At 54.3% G+C, this 16,914-nt stretch overlaps 1 protein-coding gene and 1 pseudogene across 8 annotated transcripts in view; both read left to right on the plus strand.

Annotated features, from left to right (window-relative positions):
• Nucleotides 1-16,914, plus strand: part of MORN1 (MORN repeat containing 1) — a 53,915-nt gene that overhangs the window by 8,644 nt on the left and 28,357 nt on the right. For 6 of the 8 annotated variants that reach the window (XM_074334249.1, XM_019712058.2, XM_019712060.2 and 3 more), the window contains exons 7-10: nucleotides 6,533-6,629; nucleotides 10,083-10,193; nucleotides 15,702-15,825; nucleotides 16,198-16,370. In XM_074334249.1, coding sequence (XP_074190350.1) covers nucleotides 6,533-6,629; nucleotides 10,083-10,193; nucleotides 15,702-15,825; nucleotides 16,198-16,370 — 505 coding nt within the window. The remainder of the gene's footprint in view (nucleotides 1-6,532; nucleotides 6,630-10,082; nucleotides 10,194-15,701; nucleotides 15,826-16,197; nucleotides 16,371-16,914) is intronic. The other 2 variants (XM_019712059.2, XM_019712061.2) reach the window with 2 other exon arrangements.
• On the plus strand, nucleotides 7,643-8,856 carry LOC109434774 (MICOS complex subunit MIC27; annotated as a pseudogene).

Below are 16,914 nucleotides of genomic sequence, written 5' to 3' on the forward strand. Positions count from 1 at the left end.
CCCATTTTTGAAAAAAATGTAAAATACACATAAAATTTACTATTTTAGTCATAAAGTGCACAGCTCAGAGACATTCAGCACTCACCCCATGCAGCCGTCACCACCACCATCTCCAGAACTTTCCATCTTCACAAGCTGAACCGCTGTTCCTGTTAGACACTCACTCCCCAGCCCTCCCCCAGGCCCTGGCACCACGTCCCACCTTCTGTCTCTGGGGGTTGGACCCCGCCAGGGGCCTTGTATAAATGGAGTCAGGCGGTACTTGTCCTTCTGTGACTGGCTTATCTCAGCACAGTGTCCTCAGGGTCCATCCTCGCTGTGGCCTGTGTCAGAATCTTCCTTCTTACGGCCGAATACTCTCCCTCTGTGTGGATGGACACGGTTTGCTTGTCCGTCCGTCATCCGTCCATCCATCCATGGACGCCTGGGTGGCCCACCTCTCGGCGACTGAGTGACACCACTGAGGATGTGGGTGTACACGGACCTGTTCCAGACCCTGTGTTGACAACTTTGGGGACACACAAAGTGGGGTTGCTGGGTCCCGTGGCCATTCTGTTTAAGTTTTGGGGACCTCCACACCGTTGTCCCCAGCAGTGGCACCGTTTTACCCTCCCGCCCGCCGTGCACCGGTCCCCACTTCCCTCGTCCTCGCCAACACATGTTTTCTGTCTTGAAAACAGATGGGTGTGTGCCCTCCTGACAGTGACCATGTTAAGAGCAGAGCCTGCTCCTCTGTGGCCACTGCCACCGCTTCGGAGACACTGTCATCAGTCCCGGGCAGGACTCTGCTGCATGGGTCCCTTGCCCTCCCTTTTGGATGTCTCCCTTGGCTGGGCCACCAGCGTGTATAGCCACTGTCCTGGGGGCACGTGCTTGCTACCACGTCACCGCCAGGCCATATGAGGTGTCCTTGCACAGCTGGTCTCTCCCCTCAGAGCTCGCGCCCCAAAGCAGGGCATTGCAGCGTCCACTGCACCCTCCTCCACACCAGGTCACCTCCCCACCCGGCACACTGCTTTTTATTTATTTCAAGGTAATTTTAGTTTCTGAAAAGACTAGAACACAGTGAGTGTGTGGGTGCTATATGCTGGAGCCCCCCTCGGCCACCGGTGACATCAGCCTGACCCTGGGGACGAGGTATTGCGAAGGTGCTCAGGGTGATGTGGAGTGGGGTGGCCAGCACCCCAGAGAAGGGACTGTGAGCCTGGGCAGCGACTGGCCACCCTCCAGGGGCAGGTGGGCCCTTTGCAAAGCCATCTCTGCCACCGTCCTCCCTGATGCAGAGCTTTATAGTGAAACTTCAAAAAATTAGTCCTGCAGAAAATGTGTTCCTGAAAATGTTAACATCTTTCATCAGAAAATAAAGCCAAAGGAGAAGCCAGGTGTCTGCCCTGCTCCAGTGATGGCAATTACACACTCGGGCTTGGTGGCCCGGGGGCGTAGCCCCTTCATCTTGGAGCCCGAGGGTGTCTCCTGCCTCTGCTCCCCCCACATCCCGTGTGCGGTCGCCTCGTGTCCTGGCGTGCGTTATGCTGCATGTTCTCTGCTGCCTCGACCTCCGTGGGACCTGGCGACATGTGCCCGGTGGTGGCAGCGGCAGTGAGCTCACCAGCTCCTCCCGAGGCTGTGGCTGCAGCTTGGCGACCCCCATGGACACGGCTGCCCCTAAGGGGGCAGCGTCACTTGGGGAATCTGTGTGGAGCCCATAGCAACAAGCAGGCCGCCTGTCGGGATGGAAGCAGCCCGAGCTGGGCAGAGATCCGTGGCACGGGATTGCACATCCGAGCAGAGCCCACCTGTGGGGCCGCGGTGCAGTCCCCGGCTCCATGCGATTGGCTGCGTGTCTGTGTTGTCTTTCCCTGAGGGAGGCCTGCTGGGTGGCACACAGAGCAGGTGGCTGGCATTGTGCGCCTCTTCCCCTGCCGCGGGCTCCCAACCTCCCTGCTTCCCTGCGCGTCTGCAGGAATGCCAGGGGCCTCCATGTCCCCAGGCCACCATCCTCGGGCCAGGCGGCCCCAGTCCAGCAATGTGCGGCTGTGACCCCAGGGGCGCGTTGAACACAGGACTGGAACGCGTATGTGGGAGAAGGGGTCTGGGCTCCCGGGTCATTGTGGAACCAGCGCCCGGCCCCATGTTCCCTGTGGGGTTCGGACATCAACAGTGTCATACCAGACACGTGAAGGCAGCTCGTGTTTGCGTCAGAAACATTCGGCACAGTTCGCACTTTGGAATCCAAGCAACTAAGGATCTGGAGCACGGATACTCGACCTGCTGATTCTGAGAAGTATCTGGAGATGGGTGGTAAGGGAGCTCAGCCCAGGCCACCAACCTCTGCCACAAAGCTGGAGAGACACAGGGCCCCGCAGGTGACTGGGGCCATATCCTCACATGTGGCCTGACCCCAGGCCACCCTACCTGGTCTGTGAGCCCATGACCTCAAAGAAAGTCCTCACCACTTCTGGTGCGAGGTCTGGCAATGTTGGGGAGGGTTACTTGCGGAGGCAGACCCAGGAGAGGGGGCCTTGGCACCCTAGGAGGGCTGGAGGGGAAGCGACTGATGTGATGGGCCCAGGTATTCTGAGCCAGGTGGAGATTAGGCCCCCCTCGGGCGGGGGGGGGGGGGGGCACCACAGGCACAGAAGTGAGTCCAATAATAGCATAGTAACTTTTCCCTCGGGGAGAAAAATAGCTTCGATTAGCTGCAGAATGCCTCCTGAAATGAGAAGTGTCAAGTACTTCCTGCTCCCAGTGTATTCAAACCCGTCTGCAGTGGGGAAGCACTCAGGACTTCCCTCATCCCAATTCATCGCGACAAAGTGTCATCCAAGAAGTGGGGACAGTCCAGACTTGCCACTCAGCCTCAGCCACTTGCGACAGGAGGAGAGCCTCGTGGGAGCCTGGCAGGGATGCAGAGTCCGAGCTGCACCCACCTGCCCACATCGTCACCCCCAGGGTCCTGCGGTCACCCCATCAACTGCGGGGTGACACGGTGACCTCACCGTCACCTGCGAGACTGTCTCCTAACACTGGACCCGTCCCCCTCAGCCTTGCTTTATTTGCGGTGTGGACACAGGCCCCAGGCAGTCCTTCCCACGCGGGCCCTGTCACAGGCATCTTCCCACGCCCGCCGATCCTGGGGCCTCACCTGGCAGGGAGGAGGAGAGAGAGCAGTGGTGCGTGCAGTGCCCCTGCCTGGCTGGCCCCAGCCTCTGGTGAGGAGCCCCCGCCGTGGTGCTGTCTCATTAAGATGTATTCATCATGTCTGTCCATGCTCTGGGTGCGCGTCAGCTAGCTGAGAAAGGTCACAGTTTTCAAATGTATGATTTGTGACGTTAACTAGAAGAGTGTGCGGTTGGGTGGTGACATTGGTCACCGCAATATATGCACCCGGTGAAGTTCCCCGTTGAAGCCCTGGATACCCGCTCACCTGCATCTGTGCCGTGGGCGCAGATTCGGGGGCACGCGTTGTTGGTAACTGAACCACGACTGCACAGGGGCCCGATACCACTCGGCCCCTGGGGGGGTACAGGTGGCTTCGAGGCCTGATGGGCACACATACGGCTGGTTTGCACGCCTGCCCGCTCCACGGGAAGCTTTTCACCGACTCAGCGGATCCCTGAGCCCGCAGGCTGCCCTCCGTGGCTGTGACCTGCTCAACTCTGCCCCTCTTTCCTGGCCAGCAACCAGCCACTCTGCCTTCCCTCTTTCTTGCCTGTCACAGAGGGCGGAGTGGACTGGAGGGCCAGCTGAGACGAGAAATGGCCATTCTTGTGGGACTATGACACGGACCCGTCGCGGTCAATGGGCCCAGTGGTCATCGTGCTGTTTGGAGAGGCTTTCAGCCTGTGCTCACTTGAGCCATACAGTGTCCTGATACAGTCAGTAAATGCTCGAGCCGGTCCATGGAGGGGTGACTCCTGCCTCCAGGAAGGTCATGTCCCTCGGACCAGATCAGACACACACGTGCCACAACCAGGAGAAAGGCAGGGAAAGGAGCTGATGAAGGGCTGCATGACTTGCTTCCCATCTGGCGGGAGCACTTGGAGTATCGAGATGGAGGACCACGAGAATGAGGCAGGGTGAGGCCCCATCTGTGGTACCCCGGAGTGGCAGGGTGCAGTGACCCCATGTGCGGACGTGTGGTACCCCGGAATGGCAGGGTGCAGCGACTCCATGTGTGGATGTGTGGTACCCCGGAGTGGCAGGGTGCGGCAACCCCATGTGCGGACATGTGGCGACCCAGTACAGCAGGGTGCAGCTGTCCGAGGTCGGTGCAGAGTGAGCTCCGGAGCCAGTTTCTATCTGCACTCCCAGCCTCCCACCTTTCTTGGCGGCCTCGGCACTTGGCCCGGCCCCAGGGCCCCAGGGCCCCAGCACAGGACCTGACGGAGGACCGCCGGCCGCTGTGCAGGCAGGTAGCACACTTGCCCAGCACAGAGCGGGCGCGCACATGGCAGCTCCACTCAGGGAGGGTGGATAGCGCAGGGCACTGGCCCTCTGCTGCGTGGCCGCCCTGCCCTGCGGCACCGGCCCTCTGCCCATGCTTTCTCTGGGGCCCCACCACCCCCATGCGCCTGGGTGGGGACTGAAGCACAGTGCTTTTTGTGCCCCAACTCTAGCACAGAGCCAAAGCCTCCCAAAAGGGGTGTGAATTTCCAGGCAAAAAGGCGAGGGGGTGTTGGGGTGGTGAGTTCGGTTTGGCTCATATGGGTCTCACGTGGCTGTGAGTTCCATTTCCTGAGTCGGACGGAGCTGGTAACTTCTCAGGTCCGGGGTGGTGGCGGGAGGGCAAGGGTCCTGGAGTAAGGAAAGCGGTCCAGCAACTTCTGCACCATAGGCGTTCCCCACCGCTTCCCGGCATACAGTATCTGGGGCGCCCTGCCCTCCCAGGGCTGTCCCCATCCCAGCTTGGGGACAACAGCTCGGCTCGGCCCAGGATTCTCCATCACTGCCCAGCACAGCCCCATTGTCACCCCTGAGCATGGCTGCCCCTGCCCCACCCGTGGATGCGCACGCACAGACACACAGGCATCCGCAGCACATGCGCCGCCCCCATGCAGGCACACGCATGGGGAGCCCTAAGCACCCACAGATGCTGCTTGGAGGCTGTGCTGGGCCCGGGGATGGTCAACTGGTAACTCTGGGGCAGTTGCCCTGCTGCTGCTGCTGGGTGGGCCTCCCTCCCTCGCCAGCCCAGGAGGGTAGCACAGGGCCCAGTGGGTTGGCTGGTGGTCCTCAGTGAGTCCTCGGGCTGCGGGACAGCAGCGCCCCGCCTCCACCTGGGCTTGGCTGGTGCCCGCACATATGAGCCACAGCTTTGGGGACGTGGGTAAACTACCTGCAATGTCAGCATGGGTGGCACTGAGTATTCCAGACACAGCCAGTGTTTGGGCTCAGGAGGCACGAACCATCACAGGGCTGACCCAGCTCCCTGGGTTTTGGGGCTGGAGGAATGAGGCTGCCCGGTGGCTCCAGGACAGCCGGGAGCCATGGTCTGTGGGAGGCAGCCATGCCTCTGCCCACCTGGCAGCCCCAGCTGGCAGCCCGGCCCCTCCTAAAGCCGCGAGCTGTTGTGTCTCCACCGCTGACAGGCGCCCACAGGGGCTGCTAGCCATCTGGTGCTCTGACCTGGAGGCTGAGCTGTTCTGGGCCACACGAAGGCCGGCCTCAGCGGCACTTCCTCCCCCAAATCTCTTCCCCAAGCCTGTGGCTGGAGTTATGGAGACCCAGGGTCCCCCTGTGGGCAGCACCCCCCAACCCAGTACCGCCTGCAGCCCAGCCTCAGCTGCTGAGTGGCCTCGGGCCCACTTGGAGGGCAGGGCAGGGACCTGGGGCCCAGTTAGCTTCTGCAGAAGAGCGAATAGACCGAACGTGCCTCTGGCTACATTTTCTTCTAATAGGAGTAATTCATAGTCAAATAAAATACCATTACGATCTTGAAATTTTCCACAAAAATAATTTTCCTGCTATTTTACATTATTCTTCCCCCCTGTTGTGTGTGTGTGGTTTAGAAAGAGAGGCTTGTTGTGGGGGAGGCCGCCTTGGGGGTGCAGCGAGCCAGCATTCCCTGAGGGTGCCGCTGTGTGGGTTCCAACTGTGTCTTTAATTGGCCTTTCCATTGTCAAGGAAGGAGTACCCACTCCTGACTGCCCTCCGGCCGCAGGTGGGGTCTCCTTTGTGGCACTCGGCACAGATGCAATATCTGTGTGTGAAAGGGTTTTTATGCTGAAAAGTGTGCCCTTTAGAGCCTGTTTTTGTTTGAATTTTGTATATGTGCCGTTGTTCCCAAACTTCCTGGCTTCTTAAAATTCAAAGGGGAGTGCATTTTTGCAAAGCAAATTGGATGCATTCAAATGCAGTGTAATTTCTCGCCCTCGCCCCCCGGGACAGCATGGTTTTCCAGCAGCCTCGGGTCCCCAGCGGCCCCTTGGAGCCTGAGAGCCCAGAGGTGCTGTGCGGGGTGGAGGCCGCCCCTGGCATTCACCCTCTGTGAGAACCAGAGCCTGTCTGAGGCCTGTGCTTCTGTCTATAGGGACAGTGGCACAGCGACGTCTTCAGTGGACTGGGCAGCATGGTCCACTGCTCCGGGGTCAGCTACCGTGGGATGTGGATCAACGGCCACCCAGTGGGTAGGTGTGCATGCCCCCCCACCCCCGCCTTCCTGTGGCCCTTTCAAGGTCATGTCTGGTCTGCCTGCATTTTCTCTCAGGTGGCCCTGGGCAGTCACACAGGAGGGTTGGACAAGAAGGTATTGGGGGGGCTAAGATGAAATGGAATCTAAAATCTCATCCCTTCTTAGAAAACTTGTTCCAGTGTGGTTTCAAAGGGGCTTGTGACATGCAGGGACTCCCCGTCAGACCTTAGACCCAGCAGGTCCTGCTGTGGGCAGGGCTTCCCAGCTTGCAGTTCTCCCAATCAAGGGGGTCCCCCACCCCTGGGGCCCTGGGCATCTGGGCCCCCTGAAGGCCTCCATCCACGCACCCCCCAGCTCTGCACGGTGACATGAGCACCGGTGGCCTATGGCCTGCAGGAGCCTCTGCTGGGTGTGGGCAGCCTCCCCCTCCCTGTGTTGCCCCCTGAGCATCAGAATAGCCTCCCACTGGATGAGTCCAGGACGAGGGTGCCACCCCATGCACATCAGGTGGGCCCTGGGAGCCATGGTGGGGGGAGGCCCTGGGGCGCCAATAACAACTGCCCCAGCCCATGAGAGCGCCTGCTGAGCAGGTGGACTCTTCAGTGGGGATGAAAGTCCTGGGGGCGGGGTCCTGGTACCTGGGACTCGTGTCTTGGGGTGCATGGCTACCCTGCAGCCTGGGTTAAGGGCTGAGCCCAGACACCCCACCCCCAGGCAGGGCTCTGGGTCCACCAGGAGCTTCTTACTAATATCAGCCTGGTTCCACTCACCCCCAAATTTGGGGTCCTATTGGAATACCTGGGTATAAAAGACTGGGGCAGGATGTGGCCTCGCTTCCTCACAGCAGGGGTCTCAGGCTGACGGCTGCCCTGGGGCTCCCCCAGCCAACGTGGGCCCTGGTTCCTAGGCAGGGGACCTGGTGTCTCCGCAGAGCAGCACAGGGCTGCCCCACCAGCACCTGTGACCCTGGACACTCTCCCAGCTGGCGAGTCACTGACGGAGCTCCAGTGAGCCTCTCAGCCGAAGCTCGTCCCAGGTTTTGTCTTTAAAAGCCCCGCTGTGCTGCACCAGACGCCATCACTATTGGGGGTCGGGGACTCAGGGCAGCAGACACTGCGAAAATGACACTGGGGTCGGCAACCACTCAGACCCCAGGACGTCTCCGCAGGTCCTTGTGGAGCAGGGGACCTGCACTCAACGGGCCAGCCTAGGGCAGGTGGCCACAGCGCCTCATGTGGCCCACACCAAGGAATGCAGGAGGGAGGCCGTCTGGACAGTCCACCGTGTGCAAACCTGACTGTGCACTTCAACTCTTGGCCGGCCTCTGCAGTCCATCAAATACAGTCAAGTCAGTTCCGAAAAGAACCGCTTCACATAAATACAGCTCAAAAAACTTGGATGGAGGGGGCCGCAGACGTGGCGGCCGTTAGGATGGGAAAACTGAAGCTGTGCCTGCAGGTGCTGTGTGCATTGTCGGTGTGAAATGCAGCCGAGGAGCGGATCCAGAAGCCACCAGTGAGACCAGAGCAGTCCCCACACGTGCTGCACGCACTGTCTCGCCAGTGGCTGACAATGGGCTTTGCCTCCATCCACACTGCGCCGGGTGGTTACACTGGGGCTTAGGGCGGGTGCAAGGGCATTTACGTCTTTGTGGGAAATAGGATAATGAACATAGTACAATCTGGAAAAGGTGCGTGTGTTTATCTGAAGAACCCACACCATGAGATTTTCTCCTGAAAATTGGAATGATGACAGTTCCAGGATTGGCAGGCTTGGTTTCAGCAAGAAGAGGTTCTAGATTTAAGAAAATTGCATATCCACTGGGACTGGCCACCGTAGGAGCAACTGTTTGTCACCCAGTTCAGCTGATAATAATTGCAAAGGTAATGGGGAAAAAGGCATATGCTACAAGTCAGCAAATTCATGAAGCAGTTGAATCATTGTGGACAAAGCAACAACAACAACAACAAAAAGACTCATCTCCTGCACCTAAAGTTAAAACGAAGCCAGGAAACTGCCAAAATAGAAACACCTGCAAAAACCACTATGGCCTGGAACGGTCAGTGGCTTTGCCAACAGACCTCGCCTCTGAAACAAAGACCAAATCGGAACCCACCTCAGGAGCCTGGCCCCGAGCTCGTCACAGCAGCCCCAGCCAGAAGGTGCGTATGTGTGCAGCACGAGAGGCTGAGATAGTCCACTCAGAACCACAAGATGTGTGAAAATGATGGGAAAATCCTGCGATGGGTACTGACGCACAGAGTAGAATTTAAAGCAAGTTTTCCCCTCACATCTTCTGTTGTATAGTTTGACCAGTCTCATGAGTGATAAAAACACAAACAGCAAATACAACCCAAACAATATTGAGTGGTGACAAGGCAGAGGTAGCAGTATTAGGGTACATTGGATGACTTTCAAGGGTGTTTATAGAAAAACAGAAAACAGAATGTAGGAACACTTAAAACTAAAATCTGAAAAACTATGTATGTGTGTATATAGATACTCTACTTACACATACGAAAATCTGACAAGTTCATGAACTTGTTGCAACGATGCTGCTAACCTGTTTTGATATCAGAGGGATTATTCATTATGAATTTGTACCAACTGGACAATTAACCAAGTTTACTATTTGAAAGTGCTGAATAGGCTGCGTGAAAAGTTAGACGACCTGAACTTTCCGCCAACAATTCATGGCTCTTGCATCACGACAATGCACCAGCTCACACAGCACTGTCTGTGAGGGAGTTTTTAGCCAGTAAACCAATGACTGTATTGGAACACCCTCCCTGCTCACCTGATCTGGCCCCCAATGACTTCTTTCTTTACCCGAAAACAAAGGAAATATTGAAAGGAAGACATTTTGATGACATTCAGGACATCAAGGGTAATATGACAACAGCTCTGGTGGCCATTCCAGAAAAAGAGTTCCAAAATTGCTTTGAAGGGTGGACTAGGCCCTGGCATTAGTGCGTAGCTTCCCAAGGGGAGTCCTTCGAAGGTGACCGTAGTGACATTCAGCAATGGGGTGTGCAGCACTTTTTCTAGGATGAGTTCCTGAACTTCATTGCCTGCCCTCGTACACACATTTACTTGCTTTAGCTTCTTGTGATTAACGTCAGCTAAATCAGGATGGTGTGTGGAAAGATATGTTCTGTACCCCCGCTTCTTTCACTTCCCAGTGCTGGAATGAAATATCCATATTTTATGACAGAAGAAAATAATTACAGCTGACCCTGAGAACGGGGTCACCATCCTAGTTCTTGGGTCACTTCTCTGTGAGGCAGCCGGTTAGATTTCCAGCCTTTGCAGCCACGTGCATTGTAATGGTTTGCGCAGCGCCCCTCCCAGGTGCAGGAAGCCCCTGGCTCAGGGGTCCCACCCCTGTTAGGGACGTGGGCGGGTGGCGGCCAGCCACATACTGAGGCGACCCTCTGCTCTCTCCCAGCACAAGCCACGAGGACTGTGATTTTGGGTCCAGAGGTGATGGACGTGGCCCACAGCGCCTCCTTCACGTTGCGGGTGGAGCTGCAGCAGGACAATGGCGAAGTGGCGGAGAGTAAGTGTCTCCAGGATGACAGCAGAACTTTCCAGAAAGATAAACAGGTGTCAGATTCTCAAGCAGCAGAACGCAGACTAGGTGCCACATGTGGCTTCTGGCAGCCCTGATGCTGGCGCCGCTGACTGTTGAGGTCTCACGGCGGGAGCCTTGGCAGAAGGGGCAGGAGGCATGCGAGCCCTCCAGCTGGCAGGACGCAGCGTGTGGGCACATACGTGTGTAAGCGTGTGCATGTGTGTGAGCATGTGGGCTCTATGCCTGTGTGTGCATGTGTGCACACCCACGGTTGTCACACACCTTACAGAACCTGAGGACAGTGCCTGCAGTGCTGCATGGGCAAATCTCAGCCTGGTGAGGGGAGAGCTGCTCGTCCTCCGGGGAACCCAATTGAGGACAAGTTTCCATCTGTCTGGGTGGACTTTTTAAGTCCCCTGGTCAGCCCTGCGGTGATGCAGCAGGTGGACACTGACTCCTGGAGCAAAGTGCTTCGTGCCCGCTGCTGAGAAGGCTGGAGGCCCGGCGAGCAGTGGCCCCACATGACCACCGGTGCCACCGCCGGGGGGGGGCCAGCCATTGATGAATTCGCACCTGTGATTCCTAATGCGCACTCTCACCTTAGTTCAGCAAGCTTTAATGAGGAAGCCACCATGTGTACGTAGCATACACCAGATTGATTTCGTCACAATTGGTTTATTTTAACAACTTTATTGTGGTATCATTTACATACCGTAAAATTCATCTGTATTAGTGATTCCACAATTTTTAGTGCATTTACAGAGTTGGGCAGCCATCACTGCACCACAGTGCGGTTTTACAACATTTGCTTCACCCACCAAGACCCCTCGCGCCTGCTCACACCCCATCCACATCCACAGTCCCACGCAGCCAGGGCTCCACCGTCTGTGGACCTGCCTTTTCTGGACAGTTCGTATGAGTGGAATCGTGCACTGTGTGGTCTTCTGCGCTGCTTCTTTCACTTGCGTGAAGTTTCCGGGGCCTGCCCACATTGCAGCGTGTATCGGCCTTCTCCCCTCTGCAGCCCAGTCATCTCCTTTCAGACACACACCACACCCTGTCACCCACCCACCCGCCAAGGGACACCTGGCTTGTTTGCACGGTTACCTGCTGTGAACGCTCGTCTTCAAGCTTTTGTGTGAACGTATGTTTTCATTTCTCTTAGTTATATACCGATATATAGTTTGTGTATATACCTATGTATATAAAAGTTCTTTAAACTTTTAGAGAAACTGCCAAACTGTTCTCCCAAGTGGCTGCCTCATTTTACGATCCCAGCAGCAGCCCGAGGGCTCTGATTTCTCCACACTTGGTGTTGTTCACAGTTGCAGTCCTGAGGCTGTCAAGTGGCATTGAGCCGCAGTCTTGACCAGACACAGGGCTATTCAGCTTATCTCTTTCTTGAGTGAGCTCTGCTGTTCTGTCCAAGGATTTGTGTTCATTTCATCTAAGTTGCCAGATTCATCACATAAGCGTGTTCATGCTTCTTCTCCCTTTAATGCAGTGATATTACCTCTCTTGTTCCTGATGCAGATTATTGGTGTCTTTTCCTTTCTTCCTGACTAGTCTGGCTAGAGGTTATCGATTTCATTGATAAACAAGCAACTTTATGTTTTCTGTTGTCTGTTTCATTTATTCCTATTTTTATCTTATTTCCTTGCTTCTGCTTACTTTGGGTTTAATTTACTGTCTTTTTTCTAGTTCTTAAAGATGGAAACTAAGGTTATTTATTTCAGACCTTGCTTTTCTAATATAGGAGTCTATTGCTATAAATTTCCCTCTGAGCACTGCTTTAACTGCATTCCACAAATTGTTATATATTGTGTTTTTATTTTCATTCAATTTAAAATACTTTTTGACTTCCTCTTTGATTTCTTATTGGACCCATGAGTTAGTTAGAAGTGTGTTGTTTCATATCCAAATATTTGGAGATTTTCCAGAGATCTTCCTGTTGCTGATTTCTAATTTAATTCCATGTGGTGAGAGTCATACTGTGTATCTTGAGTCCTTTTAAATTAATTGAGACTTTTTTTATGGCCCAGAATATGGTCCATTTTGGTACATATCTTGTGTGCACCTTGAGAAGAGTGTGGCTTCTGCTCTCATTGGTTGGAATGTTCTATAAATATCAATCAGGTATATTCTGTTGATGTTGTTCAAGTTTGCTATATGCTTGCTGATTTTTGGTCTGCCTGTTCTGTCAGTTATTGTGTGTTGAAATCTCTGATTATAACTGTGGGTTTGTCTATTTCTGCTTTCATTTCTGTCAAGTTCTGCTTCATCGTTTTGATGCTCTGTTATTAGGGGCATAAACATTTAGGATTTTTATGCCATTTAATTAATTTACTCCTTACCATTGTGAAATCACCTTCTTTGTCCCTGGTGATAATCTCTGCTCTGACATCTACTTGCTGTGGTGTTAGTACAGCCACTGCAGCTTTCTTCTGACTGGCATTTGCATCCTTGTCCGATTGGTGTGTTTATGTTTAAGGTGTGCTTTTTGTAGGCAGCATGTTGTTGGGTCTTGCTTTTTTATCTAGTCTAACCATCTCTATCTTTTCATTGAAATGTTTACACTATTCACATTTAATATAATTATTGATATAGCAGGTTCAAACTTACCATTTTACTATTTGTTTTTTATTTGCCTCAGCTGTGTTTTCCCCTTTATACTCTATTCCTGTCTTCTTGGATTATCGAGTCTTTTTATGATTCTGCTTTACCTCCTCTGTTGGCTTAGTATTTGTAACTCTTTATTTTGCTGTTTAGCCGCTTAAGGTTTACAATCTACACCTTTAACTTATCACAGGCTACACTTCTTCACACATGGGAACCGCAATAGTACACTTCTGTTTCTGCGCTCCCCATCTTTATGCTGTTGCTTTCATACATCTTACTTTCGTGTAACTAATAAACTTCATGATACGCAGTTATTATTTTTGTTTAAACAGTCATTTATTTTTTAAAGAGTATTTAACACAGAGAGAAGGAAGTCTCATCTCTTTAGCCTCAGAGTTGCCACTTCTGCTGCTTCTCATTCCTTCCAGAGCCCCATTTGGTATGATTTTCCTTCTGCCTGAAGGACTTCACCTTTTAACATTTCTTCTCACACAGATTTTCTGGTGATGAATTCTTTCAGCTTTCGTTCATCTGGACATGTCTTGATTTTACTTTCATTTTTACTGTCTCCTCACCTGAGGGAGTTTTCTGGGCTCTGCTCGGACCCCCTCTATGCACCCACCCCGCACGTTCTCTGAGGCAGTGACTGGGCAACATGGGGTCCACACCGTTTGTTCCCATCTGTCAGGGACCACTGTGCTTGCCTGATGTCCGGGACCTTGAGAACCTGTCACACTGTATTTCATACAAGTTCTTTCAAGGTATAGAGCCCTAGTTCATCTTCTAGTATGTCCACAATATCACTCCACTGTCACCTTGTCTATGATGTTTTCAGTGACAAATCTGCTGTTGTCCTTACCTTTGTTTCTCTGCACAAACATGGCCCTTTTCTCCAGCTTCTTTTAAGGTTTTCTCTTTTTCATGGGTTTGAGCCGTTTCATTTTAATGTGACATGGTGTAGTTTTTTTCATGTTTCATACACTTGGGATCCATTGAGCTCCTTGGATCTGTGGGTTTACAGTTTTCAACAAAGGTGGGGATTTTTCAGTACTTATTTCTTCCAATAATCTTTCTGTCGCAGTCTCCTCTCCGCCTCTCTTTCAGGGACGCCGGTGATTCTTGTTTAGGCTGCTTGAAGTTGTCTCACTGTTCATGGGTTCTCTTTCCCTCTCTCCCTCCCTCCCTTTTTTTCTTTTTCATCTTGATCCACTTTGGATCGTTTCTGTGTTTTCAAGTTCATGAATCTTTCTTTCTGCAGTGTCTCATCTGTCTTGATCACATCCAGTGTATGTTTCGTCTCATACTTTTCATTTCTAGAAATTTGACGTTCTTTTTTTAATATCTTCTGTCTCTTCTTAATTTTGGGGACAACAGAATACAGTTATAACTTTGAAAAACACCCTTTTCTGCTAATTCTAACATCTGTGTCAGTTCTGGATCGGTTTTGATTGATAAGAGTGTCCCCCTCGTCACGGACCATTCTTCCCTGAATTCTTTGCGTGCCTGGTAATCTTTGATTAGGTGCCAAACATTGTGAATTTTACTTTGTTGGGGGCAGGATATTTCTGTGCTCCTATAAATATTCTTGAGCATTGTTCTGGGTGCAGTTAAGTTCCTTGGACACAGTTTCAGGTCTTGCTTTTATGATTTGTTAGGTCTGGAAGAGAGTTCATTCCAAAACCAATTAGTCCCCATTCCTGAAGCAAGACCCTTCTGAGAACACTTCCCAGGGTGCCCTGACTCTGAGTTCTCCCAGCCTGGCTGACGGGACCAGCACCACTCGCCATCCCAGGTCAGCCCTGGGCCTGGTCCCTCTTTCTCTTGGGCCGTTCCTCGCACTCTGCACTGATCTGTGCTCTGCTGGCCACCTGAGGTCCCTGCAGACCACCAGGGTCCTCTCCCTGCTCTGCTCCTCGAGCTTCGGGCTCTAAGACTCCTGCTGTGCGCCTGAGCGCCACAGTCCAGCTCTGTCTCCTCACCTGAGGGAGTTTTCTGGGCTCTGCTCGGATCCCCTCTCTGCACCAACCCCGCACGTTCTCTGAGACAGTGAGCAGGCAACATGGGGTCCACACCGTTTGTTCCCATCCGTCAGGGACCACTGTGCTTGCCTGATGCCCAGGACCTTGAAAATCACTGTGTCACTGTATTTCATCTGCTGTTTTGGCTGCTTCAAGTAAGAGGGTAAATTGGTTCCACTTACTCCATTTTGACCAGAAACGGAAGCTGATCAAACCACAGTTGGGTTTTTATGCTATACTTGACTCCATTTCTTTCCAAGTCAAAGTTCTTCCCGTGTTTGCCCAGCCGTGTCTCCTTTTCCAGATCTCAGCAGCTTGAGAGGCTGGCGACAGGCTGCACTGGTGCTGCTCAGCGGCTACTATTTCTCCATTGGACCCTGAGCCCAGAGTCCATGTGACCGGCTGTGTGGACCTCGGGGGTGTAGATGAGTGGGATGGAGCCCATTCCACAATCAGGGTGGGAAATGGGTAATGAGCAGCAATGTGCCCCCTGGTGACCAACCCACGAGGGAGGCAAGCCTCCACGTGTCTGCTTGCGGCCGCACCATCGCCCATGCTCCTGTGAGGCCAGCAAGGAGACACCCTCCCAGAGGGATGGGCCAGTGCCAGAGGCGCAGCCGGTGCCCTGGGGCCCAGAACTGGGCTTGGGTCAGGAAGAGTGTGGACGGCTCAGCCGAGGGCAGGAGGAGGAGCCTGGGAGGTGAGCAGAGAGCTCAGGTTGGACATGCTGTGAACGCTCCTCCCCGTGCTCATTGCTCTGAGCCGCCGCCCGACAGGACGAGGGTGGGGGGACACCCAGGTCCTTGGGGCCGTTCCGTCCTGCTCCTTGGCACAGTCTGCTGCTCTCTCCTGGAAGGTGAGGACGGCCGGGTATTGAAGATTTCAGCAGGCGTCAGGTATGTGCAGCTCCCAGCCTACTCAGAGGTCAGCTTCTTCAAAGTGGACGAGGACAGCCAAGAGCTGCCCATCCAGACCCCATTGTGAGTAAGGGTGACTGTGGGTGACACACATGGGGGGTGGGGGAGGGGTGGAGGACTGTCCCAAACTGCTCCACCTGGGGCCCTCCCCGCATCACTCCTACCCCAGCGCTGGGGACACAGCAGTGACCCTCCAGACACGACATGCTCACCCACAGTGGGTGGCAGGCAAAGTGACAGGAGACAGGGAGGGATGGGCTGCAGCACGGTTTCAGGCGATCCCAGAACATGACCCCTCCCCGTCCCTCCTTGCTTCCTTCCCTTAGTCCCCCAGTGGCCACTTTGGGCCCTTGCTCCTCCCTGGAATGGCCCTGGCCACCGTGTCCCCGCAGCGTGGTGTTGAGCTGAGCCCAGCCCTGTGTGCTCCCTTCACAGTGGGTTTGAGTGCATCTCCTATCCTCTGTCAAGCCCCACGTCTGGGGGCCCGGAGCTCAGCGCTACCCCAGAAAGTGCCAGCACCGATTCACCTCTCCCCAAGGGAGATCTGGAGGTGACGATGGTATCAAATGCTCTGTGTGACCAGGAGGACACCCCTGGCAGCCTGTCCGGTGAGTGGAATTAACCAGCTGCCCCCAGCGCTCAGGTACATGTGACAGCAGTGGGTGCCCCAGACCTCGGGCAGAGGAAAGCAAAGTTGACCCTTGAGAAGCCAGGCACAGTGGACCTGGGGGAGACAGGACATCCCTGGAAGACGGCGCCCAGGCCCCAACAAGACTCAGCCCGAGAGCAAGCAGGACCCTCTTCCTTGGGGCCAGCGGCCATGGCAGTGAGTAGGAGGCAGGCTGTGGCCGCCCTGCCCTGGGCATCCAGGAAACTGGGGTGCACGTCCTTCCTGTGGGAACCCAATGCCCCCGGGGGGTGGGGAGAGCAGCCCCAGGGCTGTGGCGGCTGTGCTGTGGCCCCCACGTGCAGACCTGGTTGTCACCATGAGTGCAACGTGAGGTTGTCTCTTCATCTGCCATAAGCCTGGCAGTGGAAACAGCCCTCTGGGCTTGTGGCCTCAGGGTTGTTTCTGGGTTTGTCAGGCCCAGGGTCAGGCAGGGAAGGTGGCAAACCCACCAAGGCCACTGCCACCAGGAGGCCTGTGTCAGC

Source organism: Rhinolophus sinicus, linkage group LG06 (genome assembly GCF_036562045.2).
Source record: "Rhinolophus sinicus isolate RSC01 linkage group LG06, ASM3656204v1, whole genome shotgun sequence".
In the NCBI taxonomy this organism is placed as follows: domain Eukaryota; kingdom Metazoa; phylum Chordata; class Mammalia; order Chiroptera; family Rhinolophidae; genus Rhinolophus; species Rhinolophus sinicus.